At 42.6% G+C, this 25,948-nt stretch overlaps 3 protein-coding genes across 4 annotated transcripts in view; all 3 read left to right on the forward strand.

The window, feature by feature from the left end:
* The first annotated feature begins 74 nt into the window (after nucleotides 1-74).
* On the forward strand, nucleotides 75-10,776 carry Cact (NF-kappa-B inhibitor cactus). Its single transcript, XM_076773304.1, has 3 exons — nucleotides 75-1,107; nucleotides 3,983-4,335; nucleotides 9,296-10,776. The coding sequence occupies exons 1-3, from the start codon at nucleotides 650-652 to the stop codon at nucleotides 9,688-9,690; spliced, it is 1,206 nt and encodes a 401-aa protein (XP_076629419.1). The 5' UTR covers nucleotides 75-649; the 3' UTR covers nucleotides 9,691-10,776.
* A 1,121-nt stretch (nucleotides 10,777-11,897) lies between these two features.
* On the forward strand, nucleotides 11,898-14,936 carry Stip1 (Stress-induced phosphoprotein 1). Its single transcript, XM_076773302.1, has 3 exons — nucleotides 11,898-12,352; nucleotides 12,768-14,314; nucleotides 14,389-14,936. The coding sequence occupies exons 1-3, from the start codon at nucleotides 12,344-12,346 to the stop codon at nucleotides 14,459-14,461; spliced, it is 1,629 nt and encodes a 542-aa protein (XP_076629417.1). The 5' UTR covers nucleotides 11,898-12,343; the 3' UTR covers nucleotides 14,462-14,936.
* A 548-nt stretch (nucleotides 14,937-15,484) lies between these two features.
* Galphas (G protein alpha s subunit) overlaps nucleotides 15,485-25,948 on the forward strand; it is a 29,261-nt gene continuing 18,797 nt past the window's right edge. Inside the window, exons 1-3 of one of the 2 annotated variants that reach the window (XM_076773496.1) lie at nucleotides 15,485-17,606; nucleotides 19,700-19,772; nucleotides 24,574-24,628. In XM_076773496.1, the coding sequence (XP_076629611.1) occupies nucleotides 17,468-17,606; nucleotides 19,700-19,772; nucleotides 24,574-24,628 (267 nt within the window). In that variant the 5' untranslated portion in view covers nucleotides 15,485-17,467. The remainder of the gene's footprint in view (nucleotides 17,607-19,699; nucleotides 19,773-24,573; nucleotides 24,629-25,948) is intronic. The other variant, XM_076773495.1, reaches the window with a different exon arrangement.

Below are 25,948 nucleotides of genomic sequence, written 5' to 3' on the forward strand. Positions count from 1 at the left end.
GCTGTACACTGTGATCATCGTGGAAGGTTATTCCGCGCGTCGCCGAACGGCACACAGTCAGTTCGTTTTTAGACAGCGCGTTGGTTGGTGTTTTCGACGATACGAATCTACATCTGTTTTTTTCCCCCCCGTTGTCGAAAACTACACACGGGCCTTGCTTCCGTAAACGTTCGGGCTTCCAACCTGACGCGACACGCAAACGGTTCCCCGTGAACGCGAGATCTCGTAGAACGGAGTGACTCTTCCCGACTAACCTGCGAGCCAGTCGAAACGAGAATGCGACGACGACAACGAAGAAACGAACGTACATAGAAGAGGCAAGCCACAGCTGTGTCAGACGAGGAAGAACGATCGAACCGATTCGAGTTCGAGTAAACGTAGCAGTGGCGTCGCTCGCGAACGAACGAAAGAGAGTTTAGTCGAACGTGTTCCTTCGATTGGAGGATCGACGCGAACGAATAATATCGTTAAGCCCGCCAACCAGTTTCAGTTTTTATCGATAATATACGCGGTGCGATTTATATAAAAAGGGAAACAGTTCGTTGTCAGCGCGTGTGTTGCAATCGCGCGAATCGCGGCTAGTAATTCTCCTACGCGGGGCAGGACTAGCCGATCCGTCCGATCGATCGAAATCGACGTCGAATCGAAAATGTGGCATCCGTCGAGAATGACACCGATGGAGAGAAATGTTGCAGAGAGCAGCGAGGAAAAGTGTCAGGAGCAACGCGACACGGGCCACGCAGATTCCGGTTTCCTGTCCAGCGGGAATCTTCAAGTCAGCTCCGAATTGTGCGAGTCTGAATTATCGAATGCTGCGACAACCGCGCCCGTGGCACCGGAACCAATGAGGGCGGACAGCGGCGTGGATCTCGGGCTCAGCGAAAGCCTGAGCCAACTCACGTTGAAGCAAGTTACTTTAAATGCTCTCGCGAGCGGCAAGGTTCAGGTCGAACCCACCGTCGAGTTGACGCCCGTCAGCTCCGTAAAACTCGAACGTCAACACGAAACGTCGACGTTGCGACATTGCGAATCTCAACGATCGACCGAAAAACCGCTCAATGAGGAACCTTGGCAGCTGTACTACACACAGGACGACGACGGCGACACGTAAGTAGATAATTGCTGTACTTTAAAACTGTTTCGTGTGCACGCTGAAAAGCCAATCTCTGCTTGCGTTTTCACGTGAAAGCGCATCGTCAGTTTCGAAAGGAAGTCACGAGGAACGTTTTACGAGAATAATAACTTGTCCGAGATAATGATACAATGAACCGATTAATCGATAATTCAACGCGAACGTTCCAATTATAGAATGGTATTGTACTTCGACTATAGTCGAACGTATTTGAATGTTTACGTTTAACGCCTGCTGGTCTAGATTAGTAGTGTGCGATATGTACTCGATGATCACGCGATTCGTAAAATCATAAGTTCGTTAAATCGAAAAGTAAACTTGCAGTATTAAAAAGATTCCTGGTTACCGTTATTCGGAATAAAAAATAGTTTATTGGATTTGGACGATCTATTGATAATATGCAGTATCTATTTAACGCTTTAACGACGAATGACGTAGTATATACTACGTCTTTTGATTTCCACGATTAGTGACCGTTGACGCCAAACTGCGTCTTTTCATATGCGAAAGTTGAAGAAAAATGTTCGCGGAATTGACGTTGGTTGAAACAGCCGACCGATAAAGCGTTAATTTGCTCGTGCAGGTCGCTCTATTTGTCATAAGCATAGCTTCCGCAATTATTGCGATGCACGCATAGATCTGTCGTCATTTTCGCAAAATCTCGCGTATGACTAAGGTTGTTTACGGGAAAACGAATTGAGGGATTCGCTTGATAGATGTAATTCAACGTGACCGACGCATGCGCAATTCCGTTGCAACCTGTAGCCCGCGATGCTTTGAAGCGACGTTAATGTTTCGAAGCGTGTCGATCGAAACTAGGGTAATAATAGCAAACCTACGAAGGGACGTAATTCTTCGCGACCACGAAATAACGACTTTATGATTTACGTCAAACAAATATAACCGCCTTCCGCGAATCGTTAAATACGTAGAGAATATCACTTTTACCCTCGTTGAAGAGTTAAATAGTGCTATCGTCGTGAATGTACACCTGGTGTACGTCAAAGTTAGGCATTGTGCGAATAATAATTACTTCCTTATTTACGAAGAAATTTTCCTTGTTTTGACGTTCGCGACATTAACGTAAAGAACACTTATGCGAGACAATTTCCTAATAGCGACAGATTTGAAGAGGAAAGGGTTACGTTGTATGTCTTAATAAAGAGATTTAAGTCCATATTAAAAACTAGTACGAAGATTTGTCGGAAGCAATTGAATGCCATCGTGGAAATCTAGGGCAATGGCTCGCGATCATATCGACGTCGTGTAAAACGATAATACGGACAATGTTTCAAGATAAATACCATTATCGCGTACAATTGCTGTTTTTATGAGCGCATAGAAAACATGTTGATCGGAGCGAATATAGTTGCGCGTCATCGTGTGCATGCGAATCGCGCGTAACGTACGTGTTTTACATTGCTAAGCGCGTTGACCGATTGAACTGTTGCAACGCGAGATTTATCACAGGCTGGATCCGTTTGATCGCGGACACGTGAGCCCGGGCAGCGAGGATGAGACACGGATCGGGACGATCCATGGCTCCCGGCGGAATAGCTTCCGGCGCGGAAGTGCGCGCGGCTTTTTCCACGACAAAGAACCGTAACCCGCGACACCAGCGTGATCGGAGATTTATCGAAAAGCGCGTCTGTTCGTCGCTGACGAAACGTTGACCTTTGCACCGCGGGGGAAAAAAATAGATCGCACACGAAACAAGGAAAATGATTATATCAGCGTAAAAGTGACATTGAACTGTAACGTAAACACATGCTCGGTCTCGAATAACAGCCAACTTAATCGGTTTGTCGGGGAAGGAAACGAGATCTTTGCCAGACCGCGAAAATTATGCGGTAAATAGTAACGATCATATTGGTATACAGGGTGTTCGGTCAACCCGGGGAAAAATTTTAATGGGGTATTCTAGAGGCCAAAATAAGACGAAAATCAAGAATACCAATTTGTTGATGGAGGCTTCGTTAAAAAGTTATTAACAATTAAATTTAAAAATTTCAAATTGTTCTGGAAAAATTATTTTCGGTTGCGGGGGTCAATTACAATTTTTTGTGAATACACATACCCCCGAAATCCTACCCACTTTCTGGAAAAAAATTCGAGAAGGTGTGAAATTTTTCGACGAAATTAAAATATTTCAAATCGTTCTGAAAAAAATATTGTTAGCTGTGGGGGTCAATTACAATCATTTTTGTTGAATAGACATACCCCCGAAATTCTACCCACTTTCTGGAAAAAAATTCGAGAAGGTGTGAAATTTTTCGACGAAATTAAAATATTTCAAATCGTTCTGAAAAAAATATTGTTAGCTGTAGGGGTCAATTACAATCATTTTTGTTGAATAGACATACCCCCGAAATCCTACCCACTTTCTGGAAAAAAATTCGAGAAGGTGTGAAATTTTTCGACGAAATTAAAATATTTCAAATCGTTCTGAAAAAAATATTGTTAGCTGTGGGGGTCAATTACAATCATTTTTGGTGAATAGACATACCCCCGAAATCTTGCTCATTTTCGAGAAAAAAATTCAGTTAGGGTGGAACTTTAAACGTTAATAACTTTTTAACGAAGCCTCCATCAACAAATTGGTATTCTTGATTTTCGTCTTATTTTAGCCTCTAGAATCCCTCATTAAAATTTTTCCCAGGAGTGGCCGAACATCCTGTGTTTTTTATTTTTATAATATTGTTAAAAAAAAAAAAAAAACAGATGGAACAATTCGTTAGAAACGTGTTCGATATTGAAGGAAGATTCCCTGCAGAGTATGTTGGTATCAGCTGTGCTCGAACGAAGGACATTGGGTTACCGTGTTTCACTGTTCTTTTTTCGATTTTTCAGGCAGCTGCACATAGCGATAGTGCAAGGTTTTCTGGAAGCTGCGTTCAGTTTAATAAGAATGGCACCGCATTTGTGCCTTCTGAACATCCTGAACGACGACGGTCAGTCCCCTCTGCACTTAGCCGTATTGACGCGACAACCGAGGATAGTCAGACGGCTGGTTCTGGCAGGTGCAAATCCAGCATTAAGGAATTTTCGTGGAAACACGGCCCTGCACCTTGCGTGCGCGACTGGCGATATTGCCTGCGCGAAGGCCCTTACCGATCCCTTGACGCCGGTCGAAAGGAACTACCTTTTGCCTGGAAAGAAAATACCTGCACTGCCGCAGAATCTCGAGCAACGAAATTACGACGGTGAGCAATTTCATTTATGGATTTATTGTAACATTGATTTATTCGTCTGATCACCGTTTGTCATGAGTAAAAAATAATTACAGAGGGAGTGAAAGAAAGATTACCAAACAATACAAGTTTGTTTAAAAGAAAACGATCTGCTGCGTAATTTAAACAAACGAAATTAGACGAAGGAAATAACTCCTTTGTCTTTTACCTTTGGTAGAAATAGTGTTGACACGTTCGCTGTCCGTGCCTCGTATATGGGTCCTAACGCCGTGCTGTTGGATACGTCGCTGAGAATCCGGACAGTGAACGCGTTAATGCAATTACAATCTTCGAAATACGCCCCTTCCCGATTGAACTTTATTGTAATTTGAACCGTTTACGAGATACTTGTTATGCTAATACACGTCGACAAGTTGAAAGAGCATTTACCAAAGTTTTTAGCGTTGTAAATTCAACCTTGTGGCGCGGCATTGTGGAGTGAGACACGATAATACTTGGAGATGAGTAGCGCTATCGATGAACAATGAAGAGGAACGAAATACTTAGAATCGAACAATCCCATCGCCGGGGACAATAAAGAGAATCCTAGATGTTTTGTAAAGAGGGAAGGAAGCGCGCGTGACGCGCCTGCAGCATCGTTCGCGGAGGACAGCGAAACGTCGGAAAATCCTAACAGCTTTTACCGCAACAAAGCAACAGTCATTGGGCATCGCAGGCGCGTTCGTTCGCAGAGAACAATCCTGTAACCCGCGATTACGCGCGGTTTTCCCATGATTTCATCGTGGACCGAGAGTTACTCGTCGCAATTCATTCGTACGGTTGGAAATTCCATGAGCCGAAGCACGATATTGCCAATTCGTTGCAACCGATAGACGTCGATTGTTCGACGAACGTGGTCGTTTTTTTCAGAAGAGTCATAAGCGTCTGTTTCCGTTTGGACCACGTTTTAACACGTTCACTGCCACGTCACTCGGATATATTCGCGACAGAACTTTCCATCGAGGTACTAAATAAACAAATTCCTGAGCTTAGATGTCGAGGGAAATAAATGTTAGATCGTCAACGTGTTAGGTGGGCCAAACAGTCGATAAAGGTATTCATGTAAAGTATGCAGACTGTGGTTCTAGATTAAAATTGATAAAAACAAACGAAACGTTAAACTTTTTATAAACTTAGCTAAGTACTTCAGTAGTTTGTATACTATATCTTATCTCTGAGGTAAATTACTGATTCTTTGTTAAGTAATAGCACATTCTACAGATTGTCTTGTGACTCAAATACATTTTACATATCGCTGTTTTTTCTCTGTAACACCTTTTTGTATCTTCGAACATATTTCTACATTATCGTATCGAAATTCGAAAGTAACAATCGAAGAACGCAAAGCGTTAAAGGTTCAATCCTTATTCGTAGTTGACGCGATTGAACTAATCGTTCAATTTAAATAATAAACTTAATTGCTGTAAAGGCAATTACCTGCTCGGATGGAATCGTCGCGCGTTGCGGTGTCCAACTTTAATAATGTTTTCTGAGTTAATATCGGTAAAAACCCCGATACTAATGAACCTAACGAGATTTGGTACACGTATAATGTAAACAAGTCTTTATCGCCGAAACTATAATCAACACGATATCTGCTATCATTTTTTTCCTCATTTGCAAAGAAGTTTAATTTCTTTTCCTCAAAGCGTTATCGTTTCCAAAATTTTTGTTCGATCAAAGCCCTTTTTCTTCACCCAACAATTCGAGTTCTTGAACTCTTCGAGGAAAAGTTTAGTCAGAAGACTTTTCCCCGCGTCATTGTCTTCCTCCACGTGTTCGTGTGTCTTTACCCGCTCGATCGTAATTCGTCGATCTTTGTTTCTCTGTTTTCTTCGATCCTCGTGATCTTTCCGCGTTGATCCTGTCTCTCGCCTACGTTCGAATCTGGTAAGCAGCGAAGCGGGAAAAGTTCAGCCGGCGAACGTTAACTACTTTTTGAAGTTCTGGGATTCCCCTGTAACGTCATCCTCGTACTCCATTCTGAGCTTACAGCATGGAGGCCGTGCAGCTGGCGTAACGGCCGCTTTTGGACCATGACGGAATATTAAGTACTTTACTCGCAAGAAATTTCGTCTTTTCGACGGTTAAAATCGCTTGGAAATCCTCCCGTCGACGTTCGAACCGTGAACTTTCTCTTAACTCCGAAGCGTGTAGCGCGCGATTGTGAAAACCGTATTAAATGAATCTAATTAGTCGGGGAAGAATCGTATTTTTAAAACGGTCGGGGATAGATAAAAATATCACGAGGCAAAGTTAACGTATCGTATCTGGGGAAAATAACGAGCAAATCCGCGATGAAAGAACGCTTTCGACATTGAAGCGACACGACTTTCTGTGGGGGTCAAACTACGCGTTCGTATAACTCTATTACTGGAAAGCTTGCGTGTCCGATGTACCGATTACACGTGTCGCGTACGTACATACCCGTGACGTACACGGTTCGCGTATCGATTGGCGGGAAAACGTAAACACTCGCGTGTAATTTTATCGAATGTACTCGGTGTCCCGAAATTAGAAAGGTGCACGAATCAGTGTGTTCGTGGACGAGATCAAATGAAACGATTAAAGGGGCGTATTCCAGTATGGACGTCAATTTTTTACGCATTCTGCTCATCTGAAACGAACAAACGGAAAGACATATGAACGTGACTGTGGTCTCCGTATCGAAATTGCGTTGAACGAAAGATTTGTGCATTTTGGGTTGCAAATATGAAAAATATCTGTGGGTTGAGGGGTGGTGAGATGGATTAAGGTGCAAGACGTCGGCGCGTCGATGAGACCGTCGCTAGAGAATTTCGCGAGAGGTGCGAGGCCGGATGGAGGGAGAAGAAAACAAGAAGCGAAATACTCTGGTTGGGTCTCGGAATACGCGCGACGGCGGAATTTTGGCGCGTCGTCTGTGCGTGCGTGCGTGCACGCGCGCGTTACATCACGCGGCGCGCGATGAGACAGAAGCCCCGAAGCAGATGTTTTTGATATTTAAAAATACCTGCCGGACTATTTGCGTGTCGCTATATTCTCGACTCGATTCGACTCGGGAAACCCCACAATGGCGTGGAAACCGGTGGGCATATACGCCCGCTTTCAAACTCTCGAACGTTTGTTAACCCTTCGACGTCCGAAACGCTCTTCGTATTTCATCATCGTTCGTAATTTAAAGTTAGTCATCGTACGGTATTTTAAAAAATCTTTTCCTTGTTTGCCTGCAATAATTATATTCGGAATACCAATGGAATACTCGTCAGATGTTTGATATACAGGGTGTTCGGCCAACCCTGGAAAAGATTTTGATGGAGGATTCTAGAGGCCAAAATGAGACGAAAATCAAGAATACCAATTTGTTGATGGAGGCTTCGTTAAAAAGTTATTAACAATTATATTAAAAAATTTCAAATCGTTCTGGAAAAATTATTTTCGGTTGTAAGGGTCAATTATAATCATTTTTGGTGAATAGACATACCCCCGAAATCCTACCCATTTTCTAGAAAAAAATTCGAGAAGGTGTAAAATTTTCGACAAAATTGAAAAATTTCAAATCGTTCTAAAAAAATTATTTTCGGTTGCAAGGGTCAATCACAATCATATTTGGTCATTACACATACCCCCGAAATCCTACCCATTTTTTAGAAAAAAATTCGAGAAGGTGTAAAATTTTCGACAAAATTGAAAAATTTCAAATCGTTCTAAAAAAATTATTTTCAGTTGCAAGGGTCAATCACAATCATATTTGGTCATTACACATACCCCCGAAATCCTACCCATTTTTTAGAAAAAAATTCGAGAAGGTGTAAAATTTTCGACAAAATTGAAAAATTTCAAATCGCTCTAAAAAAATTATTTTCGGTTGCGAGGGTCAATTACAATCATTTTTGGTCATTACACATACCCTCGAAATCTTGCGCATTTTCGAGATAAAAATTCAGTAAGGTCGTAACTTTAAACGTTAACAACTTTTTAACGAAGCCCCCATCAACAAATTGGTATTCTTGATTTTCGTCTCATTTTGGCCTCTAGAATCCACCATTAAAATTTTTCCCAGGGTTGGCCGAACAGCCTGTATAATAAAAACTGATATTGTACCAGTAGCGCGTGCAAATGGAAATCAGTAAAAGATTTCAAGTTTAAGAACAATGTCGTCAACCTCGTTGCAATTGCAAATTGTCGGTGCGCTGTATCTGGTTAGATCGCGCGGAAAATTCCAAGAAACGTAAAGGTTTTTCTACGCGTTTTACGCGTCTCGGTAGACGGGAATAGAAACATAAATATTTCAGTTCGCGTTAGATCGGTCGGAGCCGCGGCTCTAGTGGGCCCTAGCGCGACGAGATCGGTAATTAAATTCCGCCAATGTGCATGCTGCTGTCGGTAACGAGGCAGTGTTAATTTTAGCTGTTACTTTGATCGGTACGAACCTAGTTTGGACCGCGGGACGCCAGCCAAGCCTCCGACGACAATGATTCACCGCGTCTTCCTAGTTCTATCTATATCACCTAGAAGCATGTGACTCGGTCGCATCATTCTGAAGTCGACGTTTGCATCCCTGTTAAATTTGTTTGATTGGGAAATAGAAATCGAGTCTAAATCCGAGCGCGTTACGATGCGACCTTTCTTTCTAATTCGTCTACCATGAGGAACGATGTAAGAATGCGTTCAAACCATTGATAAATGAGCAGATCGCGTCCACTTTTTATTTATTTCGATCTAAAAAAATACAGCAGAATGTTTTTCAAATGTCTTGTATATTTGGATCTAAACTCAAGCTTCGTCGACCTTGAATTGTAGATCCTCGAAGAAGTCCTAGCAACCGTGATCCCCTAAAAAGTTGTATCACATCGTGTGTCTGTAATTATGAAGGTGGTATGATTGAAGAAACTAAAAATTTTCCAATTTGGAAACTAACATTGTCCTAACGTTGCGTGTTGTTTCGTTTCAGGGGAGATGTGCCTTCACATAGCGGCCTCCTCGGGTCAGGTGGAGCTGGTGCGACTTCTGTTGCGTCTCGGGGCGGATCTCGAGGCCAGAGAGGCTTTGGCGGGAAAAACGGCCCTTCACCTCGCGGTGGAACGCGGTTGCCGATCGGTGGTCGCGTTTCTGCTGCAAGAATGCAGGCCTTGTCTCGACACGCAGACGTACGCCGGCATCACCGCCTATCAGATAGCTCTCTGCTTGGACGGGCAACTCGCGAGGGAGTTGGTTAGACTGGGCGCGACGCCGGAACCGCTTCCCGAGTCGGATTCCGACAGCAGCGACGAGGACGACAGCGCGGCGGCGAATTACTTACCCGCGATCGCGAGACTCAGGCAAAACGTGGTCGGTGTCCGAGTATAGGAGCATCGATCGATCTCAGAACACGCTTATCAATCATGTTTTCTTCTCTTCTTTTTTTGGTCGATCAATGTGCATGCAGATTACGTAACAGATTTGCGCACCGTCGTGGATCACGTTGAAAACAAGACACGCGTGATGTACGAATTGCGTTTCACGTCTCGATGAGGGTATCGGTGGAACGACTGGTGCGCGCATTTCTCGCGACACGGGTATAGATAGAGAATAGAATGATTCGAACTCCGTCGAGTACAAGTATTAGCGTGTCTGTATCGAGTATGTTACTCTCTTGAGACTAAATAGTCGGTTTCTCGATACATATATATACATGAATATGTATGTGTACATAAATGTCGTCGTCGAACGCATTTAGAAACGAAAGAAAACAAAGGACGAAGTTAACGTTTGTATATCGAACAAAATCAAAAGAGTAGTCGAGAGTCTCAGAAACGTGAACACGTGCCTCTGTGAGGAACATGTACTTCGATAACGAGTGAAACGAGTACGAATGTTGTAACGTTATATTACGACTGCAAAAAAGAAAAAGAAGAATTTACGCTTAAGGAGACCGGAGGATCTCGTTATGTAAATAAAATACGCGAAGTATACCGATTTTCGTTCCGCGTTGTGTGAGAATGCTGTGTGACGCCCGTACGCTTCGAAGCGTCTTAAGATTGAAAGAGTATATATGTTGAAAAGATGAGAAAAAAAATATATATATATTTTAATCGAACATTCGTAATTTGATCGTTCGTTTTAAGCTGTACATACGTATATTTATGTTAGTCGAATTTAAGAGACCGAAACAACACTTCTTTATAGAAATATTTATCGAGGAGCGTTAAAACTGTTTGCTCGAGTACTACTTACGAATAGTACTTCAGTACTGTTTCCACTGTAAACGTTTATAAACTCCCACACGCCCCGCCCAGTTGTAAATAGTCATCTTTTCTTAGTGTAATAAATGTGTCGTTTGCGCGACATTAATAACAATATTAATAATAATAGAACGATAATATTAACGTTGTTACGTAACGTGTCTACAATTATTTTTTTAGTAATAAAAGGCCTTGGAAAATTGACCATGAATCACGGAGTTTCTATTACACGGCGAATAAATTTAACGATCCGACGACCTTTCGAAGTGCACGGATGAACGAACGTTTGCATTTTAATTGCGATTATCGAATAACGAACGCGAGAAATTCGCAAGGGGAGACGCCGAAGGAGAACTGAAACATCTTGCGTGGCTAATTTTGCGAGAGCCGACGTAAAAATGTGGAGCAAGGACCGGCCGTTGGTTATTTCGAGTTCAGCAACGTGTAATGGTCTAGGTATTCCAAGAAGCCCGCAGACTTATTCCTTTTCGGGGGAGTTTGGTCTGCGAAGCGTACAGGTTCCGGAATATATTTGGATCTTAGCAAAGAGGGGATGGTGTACCGATGGTTTAATATAGTTTCGCGTTCAAGTAGATGTGTTCGTTTATACCACCGCGGGAATTTATCGTATTTAACAAAGAATCAACATTATTTATTTATTGCGAAACGTTATATTTTCATGAGATAGTAGAGACAATCGATGCGAACAATAGGCAGAATGTTGAAAGGAAAAGATTCGGCATTTTTATTTGGATGTGAAATTTTTTTTACTCGACACAGATTGCATATTCTTCCAGACATGTATATGTAAATGAAACTGGGAAACGTACGATTCTAGAGATAATATAGCGGTTATCGAACTGCTCGAGGACGAAGAAAAATATGCGACACGACGAACAACTGGGATTCCCCAGTCACTCCAGTTCGCCGATGGAAATACCAGGATCCGTGGCAACGAAAGTGCTGCCAGATCGAGCAACCTTGGGCGCAGTAAAGTCAGTCGCCAAAAAGCCATTCATATTCGAAATGTGCCTACGTTGGCAAATTTTATTTGTATTGTTATTTTTCCTCCCAGTAGATTTTAACTTCTGAAATTTATCAACTTGTACAGCTGTCTGTACGATTTAAACACACCAATTAGAACGCTTGTTGACCAAACTGTATAACAACATTTAGTACGCGTAAAATTTACAAAGTAACGTTGGGCGCAGCGTATCAGCAGAGAGGCAAAATTTTATCAATCAGAATTCAAGTGTTATATATTTGTAAGATTAAAATATACATTTAATTCCATTAAATCAAATATAAACTGTGTAAAATAAAAGATATATGGTTACATAAATGCATACGTATAGAGAAAAAAAACAATATGTAGGTCGTAATTATAACACACGATGTACCAACAATCGACACGTAACGAACGAGTAACGATTTAATTACGAAACGAAGTCGTTAACTGGTCAAACGGAGCGTTGGTTAGATTGAGCGTGAAGCTAGGCTGCAATTATTTGCGTGTTGCGTAGAAAGACAGAAAAGGGCGCGTTCTCGAAGGTGCTAGAAAACTGTGGATCATAATCGCGGGAAGGCACATTGCATATGTACAACTAGTTTCGGGATAATCGGGGAGAGGCGCTAGTTGTCCATTTCTGGAGCTTTCTGAAAATCTGCGCCGGCTCAACGACAGAACATTCGCACGAGTCATCGCGTATATTTGCAAGCATAAAAGAACGAGTCACAGAAAATAGGACGAAAATATCACTGTTCACAGATCAAGCGTTATGGACCAGGTAAACATTCTAACAAAGTCGATCGTAGTAAAGGATCTCGTAGGCTCGAAGAATTGTAGTTTTAGTAAGCACTGTATCTCTCCACGATTTCGTTAATTGAACACGCTTTCGTCGACAAAAAAAATTGTTGTGCTCTTCCTGCTCCCTATTCTGCGATATATTTCTCGTACGTTCCATTGGGTCGTTTCGCGAAACGGCGAACTCCCGTATTTTAAACTGGAAGTTTGTGTTTTAAGATTTCCATTGTTCGTGCGTAAACTTGAAAATTCTTGCGATCCTTTTCTTTTCATACGCAACCTTCCGTTTAAATTTATCGTTAACGTTATGCGACCTTCCGGAAAGAAACGATCCAAATGCCTTGGGATTATTTTGCTTGTTAGTTTCAAGCTCAATAATTCGGAAAATTCGTTTACAGGTATTAGTGTTAAAAGAAAAGGGTAATTCTGCTTTACAAGAAGGAAGATTCGACGAGGCTATCAAATATTATACAGAGGCAATTGCATTAGATGGAAACAATCATGTCCTTTATAGCAATAGATCTGCGGCGTATGCCAATGCAGGAAATTATGAACAAGCATTAGAAGATGCAGAGATGACTGTAAAATTGAAACAAGATTGGGGAAAAGGTTATTCGCGTAAGGGAAGTGCACTTGCCTACTTGGGTAGATTAGATGCATCTCTCAAAGCATATGAAACTGGCCTACAGTTCGATCCCAACAATGCTCAGCTTAAAATTGGTCTGGCTGAGGTCAAGGCTCAGAAACAAGCAGCAGCTATGAATCCTTTCAGTAGACCAGATCTCTTTGTCAAACTTGCTAATGACCCTAGAACCAAGGATTACTTGCAGGATCCAGAGTATTTGAAACTTTTGCGGGAGCTACGGCAGAATCCACAACTGCTTCCTATGAAATTTAACGATAACAGAGTAATGACAACTCTTAGCGTACTGCTAGGTGTGGGCATGGACATGTACGAATCGATGGACACAGATTCACCTCAACCACCGGAACCTCCGAAACCTAAACAAGAACCACCTAAACCTCAGAAAAAAGAAGAGGACAATCTTCCACCTGAAAAGAAAGAGGCACTAAACGAGAAACAATTGGGCAATGATAACTACAAAAAGAAGAACTTTGCAGAGGCACTTAGACATTATAACAAGGCAGTAGAATTAGATCCTACAGAAATTATTTACTTATTAAATATAGCAGCAGTAAACTTTGAACAAAAAGAATATGAAAAATGTATTGCTCAGTGTGAAAAAGCCATTGAAGTTGGAAGAGAGAATCGAGCTGATTTTAAATTAATAGCAAAAGCATTTACTAGAATTGGTCATGCATATAAAAAGATGGGGGATTGGAAACAAGCAAAGGTGTATTATGAAAAGTCTATGTCGGAGCATAGAACACCAGAAATAAAAACTCTTCTCTCTGATATTGATAAAATCATTAAGGAGGAAGAGAGAAAAGCATATATCGATCCGGAAAAAGCAGAAGAAGAAAAGGAGATTGGAAATCAAAAGTATAAAGACGGAGATTATCCAGCAGCAATAAAGCATTATACGGAAGCCATTAAGAGAAATCCCGACGATCCGAAATACTATAGCAACAGAGCTGCTTGTTACACCAAATTGGCAGCATTTGACCTTGGATTAAAAGATTGCGAGAAATGCGTTGAAATTGATCCAAAGTTCATTAAAGGTTGGATAAGGAAAGGAAAGATATTGCAAGGTATGCAACAACAAGGAAAAGCGCTCACTGTTTATCAAAAAGCATTGGAATTGGATCCCTCGAATAGCGAAGCATTAGAGGGATATCGATCGTGTGCCGTTTCCGTCAGTTCGAATCCCGAGGAAGTAAGAAAAAGAGCAATGGAAGATCCAGAAGTTCAAAGTATATTACGCGATCCTGCTATGAGACTTATCTTAGAGCAAATGCAGAGTGATCCTAGAGCTTTACAAGAGTAAGCAATTATAATTATTGTATAGTATGGAGAACATCATTCTTTTACTAAAATGTAAATTTTTCTATTTACAGTCACTTAAAGAATCCGGACATAGCGGCAAAGTTGCAAAAACTGTTGGAGTCAGGCCTCATAGCTATTCATTGAAGACAAAAATATCTGTAATTGTGCATAGCTCCATGCATGACATTACATTGTCACCAAGTTCCTTTGGTATTGAGGAAATCATGCTGTTCGTTCTATTTTTATGTATTAAAAGTACGTTATTTAACCATACAGGCTGCTTAATGGCATATTCATTGTACATCTACGTTCAGAACAGCCTTTTGTCTAAGTTTCGTTATATATACATGTTACTTTCGGGCGAATGCAGTGGCCTTCTTGGTCATAGACCACTTTTTGCATTGTAAATCATATTATAGTAAATGTTTTAATATGTCTTGCAGAGTATAACTCTGTGAGAAAAAAACTTATTACATAATTACAAGCTTTTACATAACTTTTGCATAAAATAATATTTCCAACTGTAAATCAGTATATCATAAATAACATAAATATCAATTATGCGATAGTATCTTAAATTTGTTATGCGGTCTAGATTAAACGAAATTATTATCTTAAACCCGATTCTCCTCGATAAATCAATTTCTGTGCACTATAGAAATATGTACCTAACTTTTACTTTTTAAGCGATATCATTTTGATTTACAGTACTAATATTGTAGCAATAGGGAAAATAACTATAGCAATAATTACAACGTAATTATATGGTATTTCTGTGATTTATTTTAAATTAAATTCAATTTCAGAACATGACATTACAATATATAACAATTTAACTATTTTAATAATAATCCGTATTGTAACATCAAAATTTTAGGTTTATACTTATTTATATTTTATCGAGTGTGTTACGATCGAACAAAGCTATACATATCGTTTACCCAATTTTATAGGGCTTTTAGAATTGAGAAAGTTGTTAGTAAATTAACTTTGTAAGCGTTGGCAACATTTTAAATACTGGCATGTATGTCCATATATATATGTATATGGATTGATTACAGCGCGATCTGTCGTACCGGTAAAACTAAATATCCGTGTATAAGTCTCAGAGTAATCCGAAATTTGCTCGTGTGTGCAAGCTACACAACGCGTACGTACACATAGAACGGTTTAGTTCTATCGACTATCGTAACAGCGCAACAGTCGATGCATTAACACTCAACGCGACAGATTGTTGTCCCTGATACAAAACTGTCGAAAAATTACGGACGAAGAATTGAACACGGGACACAGTCGTGCACACGAGTCGATTTTTTTTCGACAGAAGTACGACAAGAGCGACGAGTCGAGGACAGGGTGCCCGAAACACAAGTTACGAACCTGATCCATCCGAAGCGCGGTGGTCCGCCGCGCTGATGGGCCTAGCAGACGACATGTTGGCTGCAGGGAGTACCTCGTCTCGGATGTTTCGGCCGCGAATTTTCTCGGGGATTGTTGAGTGAGGAGAGCGAGCGAATTCGGTGAAAGCGAGGTGCGGAGAGTGAAAAAACAAGACCACTCGAGGGTGTGTGCGAAGAGAGGGCACACGGTTGGGTTCCCCGAGTGGTGGTTGTGCCGTGGTCGTCGACGAGAAGCTCGTGGAGAGGGGTAGAGAGACTAGCGAGCAGCGGGGAGGGGGAACCCGGACGAGCCCTCGAAAAATCGAGTCGAGGAACGAAAATCAGAGAAAGAAGAAAAACTAGGATCGGATCGTGGAGGATTCTCCTCGCGGTTCCAAGCTACACGAACAAGATCACCGGGGAACAGTATCAGCAGAGATCGCGAGAGCTATAGAAAATCAAGCGAACCGAGAGTCACGCACTATCGTTTTCCCTATTTACGAGGAGCTGTCGATTCTGCGAGTCTTTTTCGATTCATTCGGACAACAACGAGCCAAGCAACGCACCGGAGCCAATCTATTTTAACTTCTCGTTGTTCTGTTCGAAAGGTAGGGGGCTGGGAGGCGAGGCGAGGCAGAGCTGTCGCGTACACGCGTCGCGAGTCCCTTCCTCCTGAAACGATTTCGCGTGTGCCTCGTGTTCACGGGCCATCACAGGAGGCGCATCGGACGACAGTGCACGTCAACCTATTATCCCAGTCCCGGTCTTGCTCCCACTCTCTCGAGTCGCTCGTCGTACCTCGTGTGTACTCCCTCTATCGCAATCTGCCGCGAGTGTGTCGCGGCCGGTTCTCGCCCAGTGTTAAACCGAAGATTCGTAAGTGGTTCGGTTGCCCGATATATCGCTGGTATTTTTTCATCGCGTATCGGCCGTCTAGTCGTGCTCACGTCCGATACGTAACTGGCCCGTGTTCTTCCTCCGAGCGGGTCAATTCGTCGATCGGAGCTCCAGGTGTCATTGTGCAAACGTAAACGTCAGTACTAGGAAATCGGACGCCCCTACGTCTACGCTGAAAGAAGTAACATCTTATTCGTATCTCTGTACCTCGTACTCGAACACGGTACAACACGAAGTCAACGTTGGACCAGCAGCACCGTCGCGACACACAGTGTGTATGTAGCTATGGTTTCGCGGGCAGTGAAAGAAGCCGTGAAGTGAACGTGTGAGGTGCGAACCCAGAGTCAAGATATACGTGTACGTAGTTGGTGTATGAAAACGGAGATAGGAGGAAGACGGCAGAACAAGGGAGAAACGAAGAAAAATAAAGACTGTAAGGTCGCGAGACGAGACCGATCACCGTAACGATAGGCGGCGGGTGGAAAAGTGAGAGAGAGAGAGAGGGAGAGGGAAAGAGAGAGGGAGACGTCGATAGAAGGACGAGGCTCGAGTGTAAGCGCGACGGTGATAGATTAAGTATCGAGTGACAGACAGCCGGCCGGAACGAAGGAACGAACCTCGAAGCAGGTAAACGTGGAAACGGAGTGAATCTCCGCGAACCGCGGGAGAGAGAGGGTGTTACTTATATCGAACGTCGCATTCGCACGCGAGATAAACAACGCGCGCCGGTAGTGCTCGTAACCGCGAGCTGTTCGGGCTCGGGGGAGGAGTATCAGTGGTGATATTTCTTTGAAGCAAGAACAACAGAGAACCAACAGAAGTGGAAGGGAAGAGCGAAGAGGGCGAGCCGCGCGTGTCTCTCTCGTGGTGTGTCATGGGGTGTTTCGGCAGCCAGAGCAGCAAGGCCAGCCAGGATGACAGCAAGAACCAGAAGAGGCGCTCGGATGCCATTACCAGGCAATTGCAAAAGGACAAGCAAGTTTACCGGGCCACTCACAGGCTCCTTTTGCTCGGTAAGTGATTGCGAAAGCGCTTTACTTTTTTTTTTCCCCCCGTCGATAATCTCTCCGTTCCGCGATGCAACATGTACTGACCCCTGCGGGGGGTTCGCATTATTATCGCCCGGCGTTTGTCTCGTAAATGAACAGCATATGAACGAGATAGAAGGAAACGAACATTCAACGTGCGTTTTTAATTAATAAAGGTGATCGTCAATACTGATTAAATGATCTTCGAATGGAGCTCTGGGATATTGGTTGTTGCTTAACCACGCTTTCAATTTCCGTAAGATATTCGTTCCGTGTATCAATTTTTGACCTCCCACGACCTTGAACATTATCGTATCGCACGCTGTCGAGTGCGTTTTGACAGTCGTTTATGTATAATGGAATGCAGAAAAGCTGTAATAATTCATCAAAGTAAATTACGGATAGCTTTATGAATCGATATACAATGTACATTGTGTTCCTTCTAAAAGAGAGTGAACATTTTATCTTACGACGTTCGTGTACGAGAAGAATGCCAGGTAACGATAACGCGGTATCGGGATGAATTTAATATCGCCTCATTTTATGCGATGCTTGATTAAAAAAAGGAGCTCTTTGAGATCGAACGATACATACTGTGAACACATTCGCTTTGAAGAGCGAACGTTATCGCCTCATCTTTGAGCAAAGCCACTGTACGAAAAGGGCATTGCTGATGCATTGGCGTTTCAATTAATTACAAATTAATTTGTAATGTAAACGTTCGGATTTGGGTCGCTATTTTGTTCCCAGTACGCGTTACCTAACATTAACACCAGAATCGTATACAGGATATGTCGAAAAGGCAAATTGGAAATTTGAAACCGAGTCTTCTTGCGCGAACCTTGCTTCCCCTATAATTTGGTACATGTTGCACGGCAGTTTGAGACTACATCCCAACGCCCAGCTCGCAAATTACTTTCCACATGAAAAAGCAGATCGGTGCAAGAAACTTTTGTTCCACATTTTTGATAGATCTTTTTTCGAATTCTGCTTTGATTCGTTTCGTACATCGCGTATGCTGGGTTAGACAATTAAACATTCACGTGGAGGTTCATCGGAGGTTTACCTACAGATTCGGTCGACTGCACGAAGTTTGCGAGCAACCGTTCGGTAAACGTGTCGCGAACCGGTTAAATTCGCCGACCTGTCCCGTGACGACACTTTTCAAATCGTAAATATGTATGCACGTGCCGGGGAAAATATCCAGCTACGAACACCGGCTGACAGAGTCAACTTCGATCTGGAATTTTGGCGAGGACAGGCCGCACGAACATTATCGCGATGCTCAGCAGCGCGTAATTCAATTTTATCGATTATCGTATGAGCCAGCGGCACCCACGAATATCCAGCGAGAGCGGTCGCTCTCGTCGTGTTGTACCCTTTTCGTGCGCTCTCCTCGTCTCCTTCTTCTCCTTCTCCCAACAGTCGGTCTTTTTCACAGAGCGGCGGCGGCGGCGACCAACGTGGTGCGCGCGTGCGCCCTCGTCTCTCACACACGCACGCACACCGTCCACTTATCGCGATACTTAACCCAACACCTAGCCATTACCTTCCTATTCTTCCGTTTATGTAGGTCGTCGTTCTAATTCGACCGTGGACGCGCGCGTTGTGTGTATTGCGTATCCGACTCGTAGCCTACAGCCAACGAAGCAACAGCTGTTGCCTGTATTGTTTCCCCGTCGTGTGCAATTACGATCCCTTTTGAGAAACGGAAACAAAAACGAAAATACTCTGCTCGCGCGTTCGTCGAGGAACCTTCCGGATCCGATCGAGGAGGGATCGCATGAAAAAAAGAAAAAATATTGGAACCGTTCGCTCCGCGCCCACGGATAACTATTTTCGTTCGATTTTCCTCGGACGGAACGGACAAACTCTTGATGTACCCGTCGCGCGTCGATAGCATACGTCGAAACGATTCTTAACGAACCGATGAATCCTTTGAAGTAAACGACTGTCGTTTAACTTGTTGATCCGGGCTCCCGGAGTCCTTCGTTTCAAACCCATTAAACGAGAACGATTGCGTAACACGTTTTCCTTTAAAAAAAAAAAAAAGAAAAATATCGTTCTTTGTGTTTCAGGAGCGGGAGAATCCGGGAAAAGCACGATCGTCAAACAGATGAGGATACTGCACGTTAATGGCTTCAGCGAAGCGTGAGTTTCGTCGTTTTAAATGTAACGTTTAAAAATATTTCAGGGAATTGCATCCGTATCTGACTCCGCTAGTCCCGCAATTCGATCCGACGAGGTGCGAACGTCGGTGCAACAACTCGATGTCCCTGAATATAGCCAAACGCCGAGTCACGAAGTATTCCCGTGACAAATCAAGTACAGTTTCTTTTCGAACAGTATAGTACTGTCTCCGCAACAGTAAATAAAGCTCGCGGCCTTGCAGCGGAGTCAAATTAGACGAAAAACATGTTTTGTTCCGGAATAAACCTCCGACGAATATATTCCCCCGAAACCTTTCGATATACATTTTAAATACTTGTAATTACACGTTAATTTTTTATTCGAAAATTACATCGAACGTTTCATGACTCGATGGAGCCGAGGAATTTAGGTGAGGAAACTTGAAGCTAGGAGTTCTTCAAGTCGCCGATGATGCATCAGAGAATTTCAAAATTCAAAATGGCGGATTTAATACAGGGTGTTCGGCCAACCATGGGAAAAATTTTAATGGAGGATTCTAGAGGCCAAAACAAGACGAAAATCAAGAATATCAATTTTCTGATGGAGGCTTCGTTAAAAAGTTATTAACGTTAAAAGTTCCGCTCGTTCTGAATTTTTTTCTCGAAAATGCGCAGGATTTCGAGAGTATGTCTATCCACCAAACATAATTGTAATTGACCCTTCTAGCTAAAAATAATTTTTTTAGAACGATTTGAAATTTTTTAATTTCATCTAAAAATTTCAGTATCTACTCGAATTTTTTTCTAGAAAGTGGGTAGGATTTCGAGGGTATGTGTAATGACCAAAAATGATTATAATCGACCCCCGCAACCGAAAATAATTTTTTTAGAACGATTTGAAAAATTTTTTTTTCACCGAAAAATTTCAGCACCTACCCGATTTTTTTTCTCGAAAGTGGATAGTATTTCGAAGGTATGTGTATTCACCAAAAATGATCGTAATTGATCCCCGCAACCGAAAATAATTTTTCCAGGACGATTTGAAATTTCTGAATTTAATTGTTAATAACTTTTTAACGAAGCCTCAGTCAAGAAATTGATATTCTTGATTTTCGTCTTATTTTGGCCTCTAGAAGACCCCCAATAAAATTTTTCCCAGGTGTGACCGAACACCCTGTATAATCGACCTAAATATCAATATCACGTTGAAGTTATAAAGTCGCAACAATTTTCCACGACACTTCAAACTTTTCGTACAATTATTTTTATTACGTTCGAGAACATTTCCTTAAAAATCTAATTTGACTCGACGCGTCGAACGCTCTAGATCCTCCGCAGAAATGTAAAAATCTTATTGCTCTTAGATTGCCGTTTCGTACTTCATCGTTTCGAGTATTGCTTCTGCGATATTCCGTTTGAGTTATACGATCGTGCCGGAATACACGCAGCGTAAATTGTAGCGTTGCACACGTACGATTTCAAATAGTCGATAAAACATAACCGCGAGTACGAGCTTTTACGAGACACCTCTGAATGGATAAATTGATTTAGTAGTTGTCCTAATGCCCGGGGGAATTCGAACCAAACGCGTCTAAGCGCTGAGAAGATAAATATTCCAAGGTGATCAAACGTTCGATCGCGTTCGTTGGTAATTTTTGCGCGAAAAAAGATCCACAGAAGACGCGAGACGCGGTGTCGTTATCGCGTAAGGATGTTCGGTACACCTATACGTGGAAAATCAGGAACAAGCAGATAGGATGGAAACGACGTGCAAACAGACGGGTCGGCCCGCTTCGCGTGTGTCGTAAATTCTGTCTGCCACCGGTGCTGATAACGGGCCTAAAACACGCCTCGTTATTACGTTTTGCGGTGATTTCTTTCCTTTACGATACTTTTTTTTTTTTTTGTTCCATCCAGCTCCGTCGAGATCGTCGCGCGCATCGTGGAACTTTTTTTCTTTCATTCTCGGCAAAGATGGACGGCGAATTGTTTGTATCGTCGAGCTCGATCGTTCTTCTCAGCCGCTCGATTCTAAGAAGCATTACGTGTCCGACGGGCTCGATTCAGATTTCGCTTGTTTACTATGGAAACATACCGGTAGAATCTCGGTATTTTTAGATTCACCCCCCCCCTCCCCCTAACCTCTAACTTCGTAACGCTCTTGCATTTTGCACGGCAGCGGTAACTGTATCCGTTTCGTTTGGTTTTCGATTGCCATTCCACCCCGGTCGCACGTAAAATATAAACAAGGCGGCCAACGAGAATAACTCCCGTTGTCTCGTGTCTTTTTCACGATCTATTTGCAATCTTTGTATACGTATCGCGGTTAATGTATATTTGATCGGGACAGTGGCAATCGTGGCTTGCCCGCGAAAGAACGAAACTTCGATTTTCGATAATTTCGACCAGGTAAATCGAAAGGTGAACAGGTCCTGCAATTAACTATACAGCGTGGTCCGTTAGATACAGACCACTTAAATATCTTCGCTGTTTTGAACAGTAGTGCACGTATTTTATGCCCATTCTTAGCGGTTTTTTTTTAGAAATGGCGGTTCAAAGATTCTACGATACTTTACGATCGACGAAGCAATTTCGACTCGGTATTATTTATGTTACATTTAGGTGAAAATAAATCAGGCTCCGAGCTGACTAAGTTTATCTTTCTGTTTACGCCACGCAATAGCGCCAAACATGGTGACGCAACGTAGCTGCGAGCATTTAACGTGGTGCTGCATTTGTACCGAGTTAGCTCTGTTCGATAAAGTATATTTTATCGCTCATAAAAATTATAAAATGCCATTATAAGATCGACATGAAATTTCCAATAGATAGTGGAATATTTACTGCTGTAAATTCCCATCGTTGCATTCTATGTGTATTGTCAATCATTCGTGACCGACGCGGCGTTCAACGTGTTAAACGAACGATGATTATACAGATAAAAAAATTCAGAAAAAAAATAAAATATCAAAGAATCGTCGTGGCAAACGATTAAAATAACGAACACGGACGGGCTTTTAATATTTTTTTAAATACTCCCTCCTTTCGCGTAGCAAAAATCAGTGTTACGTTGAAATAAACGAGCGTTGAAAGTCTCTGCGAAATTTTCTGTAAAAATAATTGCAGCTAGAAATAACCTTCGCAGCGCACAGGTTGAGAACCAGTAAAAATATTAAAGCGTATCTGACAGCCATAATTCAATTACCTTATATTTTAATTACACTTTATTTCAATTACAATAATCGTTAGAATGATCAGCAATTTAATTAGATGAAAAGATTGAATTATGTAGTTAAATGGCAGCGTAATTAAATTGCATATTGAAGTACAATTAGCAGAACTCTGATCACATTTCTTTAATCCGTGACTGTTCTTTGTTTCTTCTTCCAACGCGTCTCGTCGTTTAGCGCGTGAACAAACAAGCGGACAGTGTTTTAACGCTGCTCGGGAAGCCAAATACAGTAGAATCTCGACATTTGCGGGAAAACAGGGCTGAAAGTTCGTTCAATTATCGAACTAACCGATCCAATAAGAAAGACCCCCACTTCTATTGACCTATCTTGTAATAGTCGATCTCTCACTAGAGATTTGTATTTGCCTCAAACGGAAGATACGACACTTGTTGCTAAGCGACTAACCCTTCCACTGGTCGGCAGAATGCAACGAACGAGGCTCGCGCGCGAGTATCGAAGTTTTACTGTATCTCTGTCAGGTTTAACGCGACGCTCGTTCCTGTCGTTTAAAACAGCGAAGATACTAAGTTGGCTTATGTTTATTGGTCTTCGAAATTAACGCAGTCCTATTTTTATCGAGCGTCTAACTCGTACAGCATGTTGACGATTCTATTCGCGCAGATGATCCTGCAATTATTCCGAACGGCATATTTGATCGCCCGTGCGTCGCTGCTCGCGATTCTTCAACGCATTACGGACCGTGAAAACAAATTATTAATTCAATCGGGCCATTTAAACCCCTTTTAGCATTGCCACGCTCCCATTGCTATAACCGATTAATCGATAATTGTCCGTGTAATATAATTGAGTACAAATTGGAGGCAATGCTGTCGCCACTTTTGGTGGATTTATTCGTTTTCGATTCAGGATTCACTCCCCAAATTAAAAGCAAAGAGTTGGCGATAAAACGATGACGAATAGTCGAAACCGAAAGTAAGAGAGACGATGAATTTCCAAGTGCCGCGCGCGCGCGCGTTGCACAGAATAAATAGTACACGGCATCGTTTTGTCTGCAAAAAACCTGACTGGAATAACGAGGCGATAAAAATGGGCGAACCTGGTATTAGATCGGGTCTGTCGTCGTTTTATAATCTACGATACGCCTGTACGCGACGCGGCACAAAGTAACCCAACGTCTTTTCGAACGACGACAGAAGTCTGGCACGGGTATCACCATAAAACACGAGACGGCACGAGCGCTCGCGAACGCAAACTCGCCGTTCCACCGTTTGTGGTCCTCTGCGAGCGCGTATGTATGTGCGAGTAGCATCGATCGCGATTATTTGCGAAACTTCCAGTGTCTCCAAACCCGTCGAAATCGGTATACCTAAAACTGGCGTGATGCCGTAAGTTCTAAAATTACACGAATGACTCGAGAACCGCTAATAACGACAATGCGCGCATATAGATCGTACGGGCCTGTCGTCTGCGACAGTTAATTAAACGCGATCGAATCTTCCGTTTTCTCGCATCCGTATTAAGCGTTTCCGGTGGCCGTGGACGACGGTAAACCCGATAAACGATTCGTTCGAACGCCGAACAAAGCGGCACCGGTTTCTTTCTCACACTCTTTTTCTCTCTGTTGCGCAGGGAAAAGCGGCAAAAGATCGAGGACATCAAGAAAAACATCAGAGACGCGATACTGGTAAGAATCATTCACGGATATTTATTTACGCGATTTGTCCCGTTTTATTTTTTTAATTCGCGGGCCGACGATTTTTCTGCGCGTCGTTGTTTGTGTTTTTTTCGTTACGCCGCGCGGAGATCTCACGATCGACGAACCAACAGGGGTGGATTTGATAAATGTCGCATTCGAGGGAGACTTATCGAGGAACGTAACCTAATTATTTTGATTTTGAGACGATTGAACGTAACAAACCAGAATGGCAAGATCGTTTCAGAAAATAGCATTACTTCCGCGAGTTATTTTAGAGATTTAAACCCCATCGGACATTTACGGGACCATCGTGATATTAATATACCAGACAATACGTCTTTCAGCAAGACAATGATCCCAAGTATAGGTTCAAGGTTGTTACGAAATTTATCGGGGAACATAACATCGAGTTACTTCCGCCAGCTAGCGGACTTCATCTTTTTTGTTGAAACGGATAATTTTGATAATAAATTATAGTTATTTCAACGCGTCGAGCGACTTTGTATTTGTTCACGATGATTTGTGAACGTCGCGTGACTCGACGAGTGAAAAAACAAACATGGCCGCTATGACAATTGAAAGTTCCCATCGGTCTTTTCGGAAAACCCTATTAGTTCGTGTTTCTCGCGTCTGGTGGAGACGTTGGTCGCTGTCGCGACGGTCAGCATCGTTAAAACGCGACGGGGACTCATAACCTATGGAATAGCGCTCATCGTTCGCCGAAAATATCGCTACGAAGCGATATCAACGAAACGCATTGAATAATTCACACGCGAGCCTATCGGCGTGAGCTGGATATTCTCGGAACGAGACCATTTATCGTTGAATCAATACGCGCGCCTCTCTACGTGAACTCGAAACTCTTTCGAACTTCGTTGGCGATGGTACAAATTCTTCTTTACTTCGCCGGTCGGAGATAAAAATCCTGCTTTGCTTCGTCGATTTCGCGCCGGTTCGTGTTGCATCGCGAGCTGCGCCGGGAACGAGCACGATACGTACTCACGGAATATATCGATCGATTCAATACCCACGGTCCGTTTCATTGGAATCGAGTAGCTCTCGTGAAAACAAACGTTTCACTTTATGTAAAGTTCTTGGGTGGCCAGGCACCCCGTCTTTCATCGTGCGTCACCGCAAATTCAGTTTTCCCTCCCAGGTCAGTCCCCAGAGATTTTAGAAATGCAATCGGTGGCGTTGAATCGTCGCAAACGTATTTGCTTGGATGAATTTCAATGCTTGGCATCGTTTACCACGACGAGAAGACATTTTTAAGGGTGGAGCACGCGAAACTTTGTTAAAAAGTTAGCG

This window comes from Colletes latitarsis, chromosome 9 (genome assembly GCF_051014445.1).
Source record: "Colletes latitarsis isolate SP2378_abdomen chromosome 9, iyColLati1, whole genome shotgun sequence".
NCBI classification, from domain to species: Eukaryota; Metazoa; Arthropoda; class Insecta; order Hymenoptera; family Colletidae; genus Colletes; species Colletes latitarsis.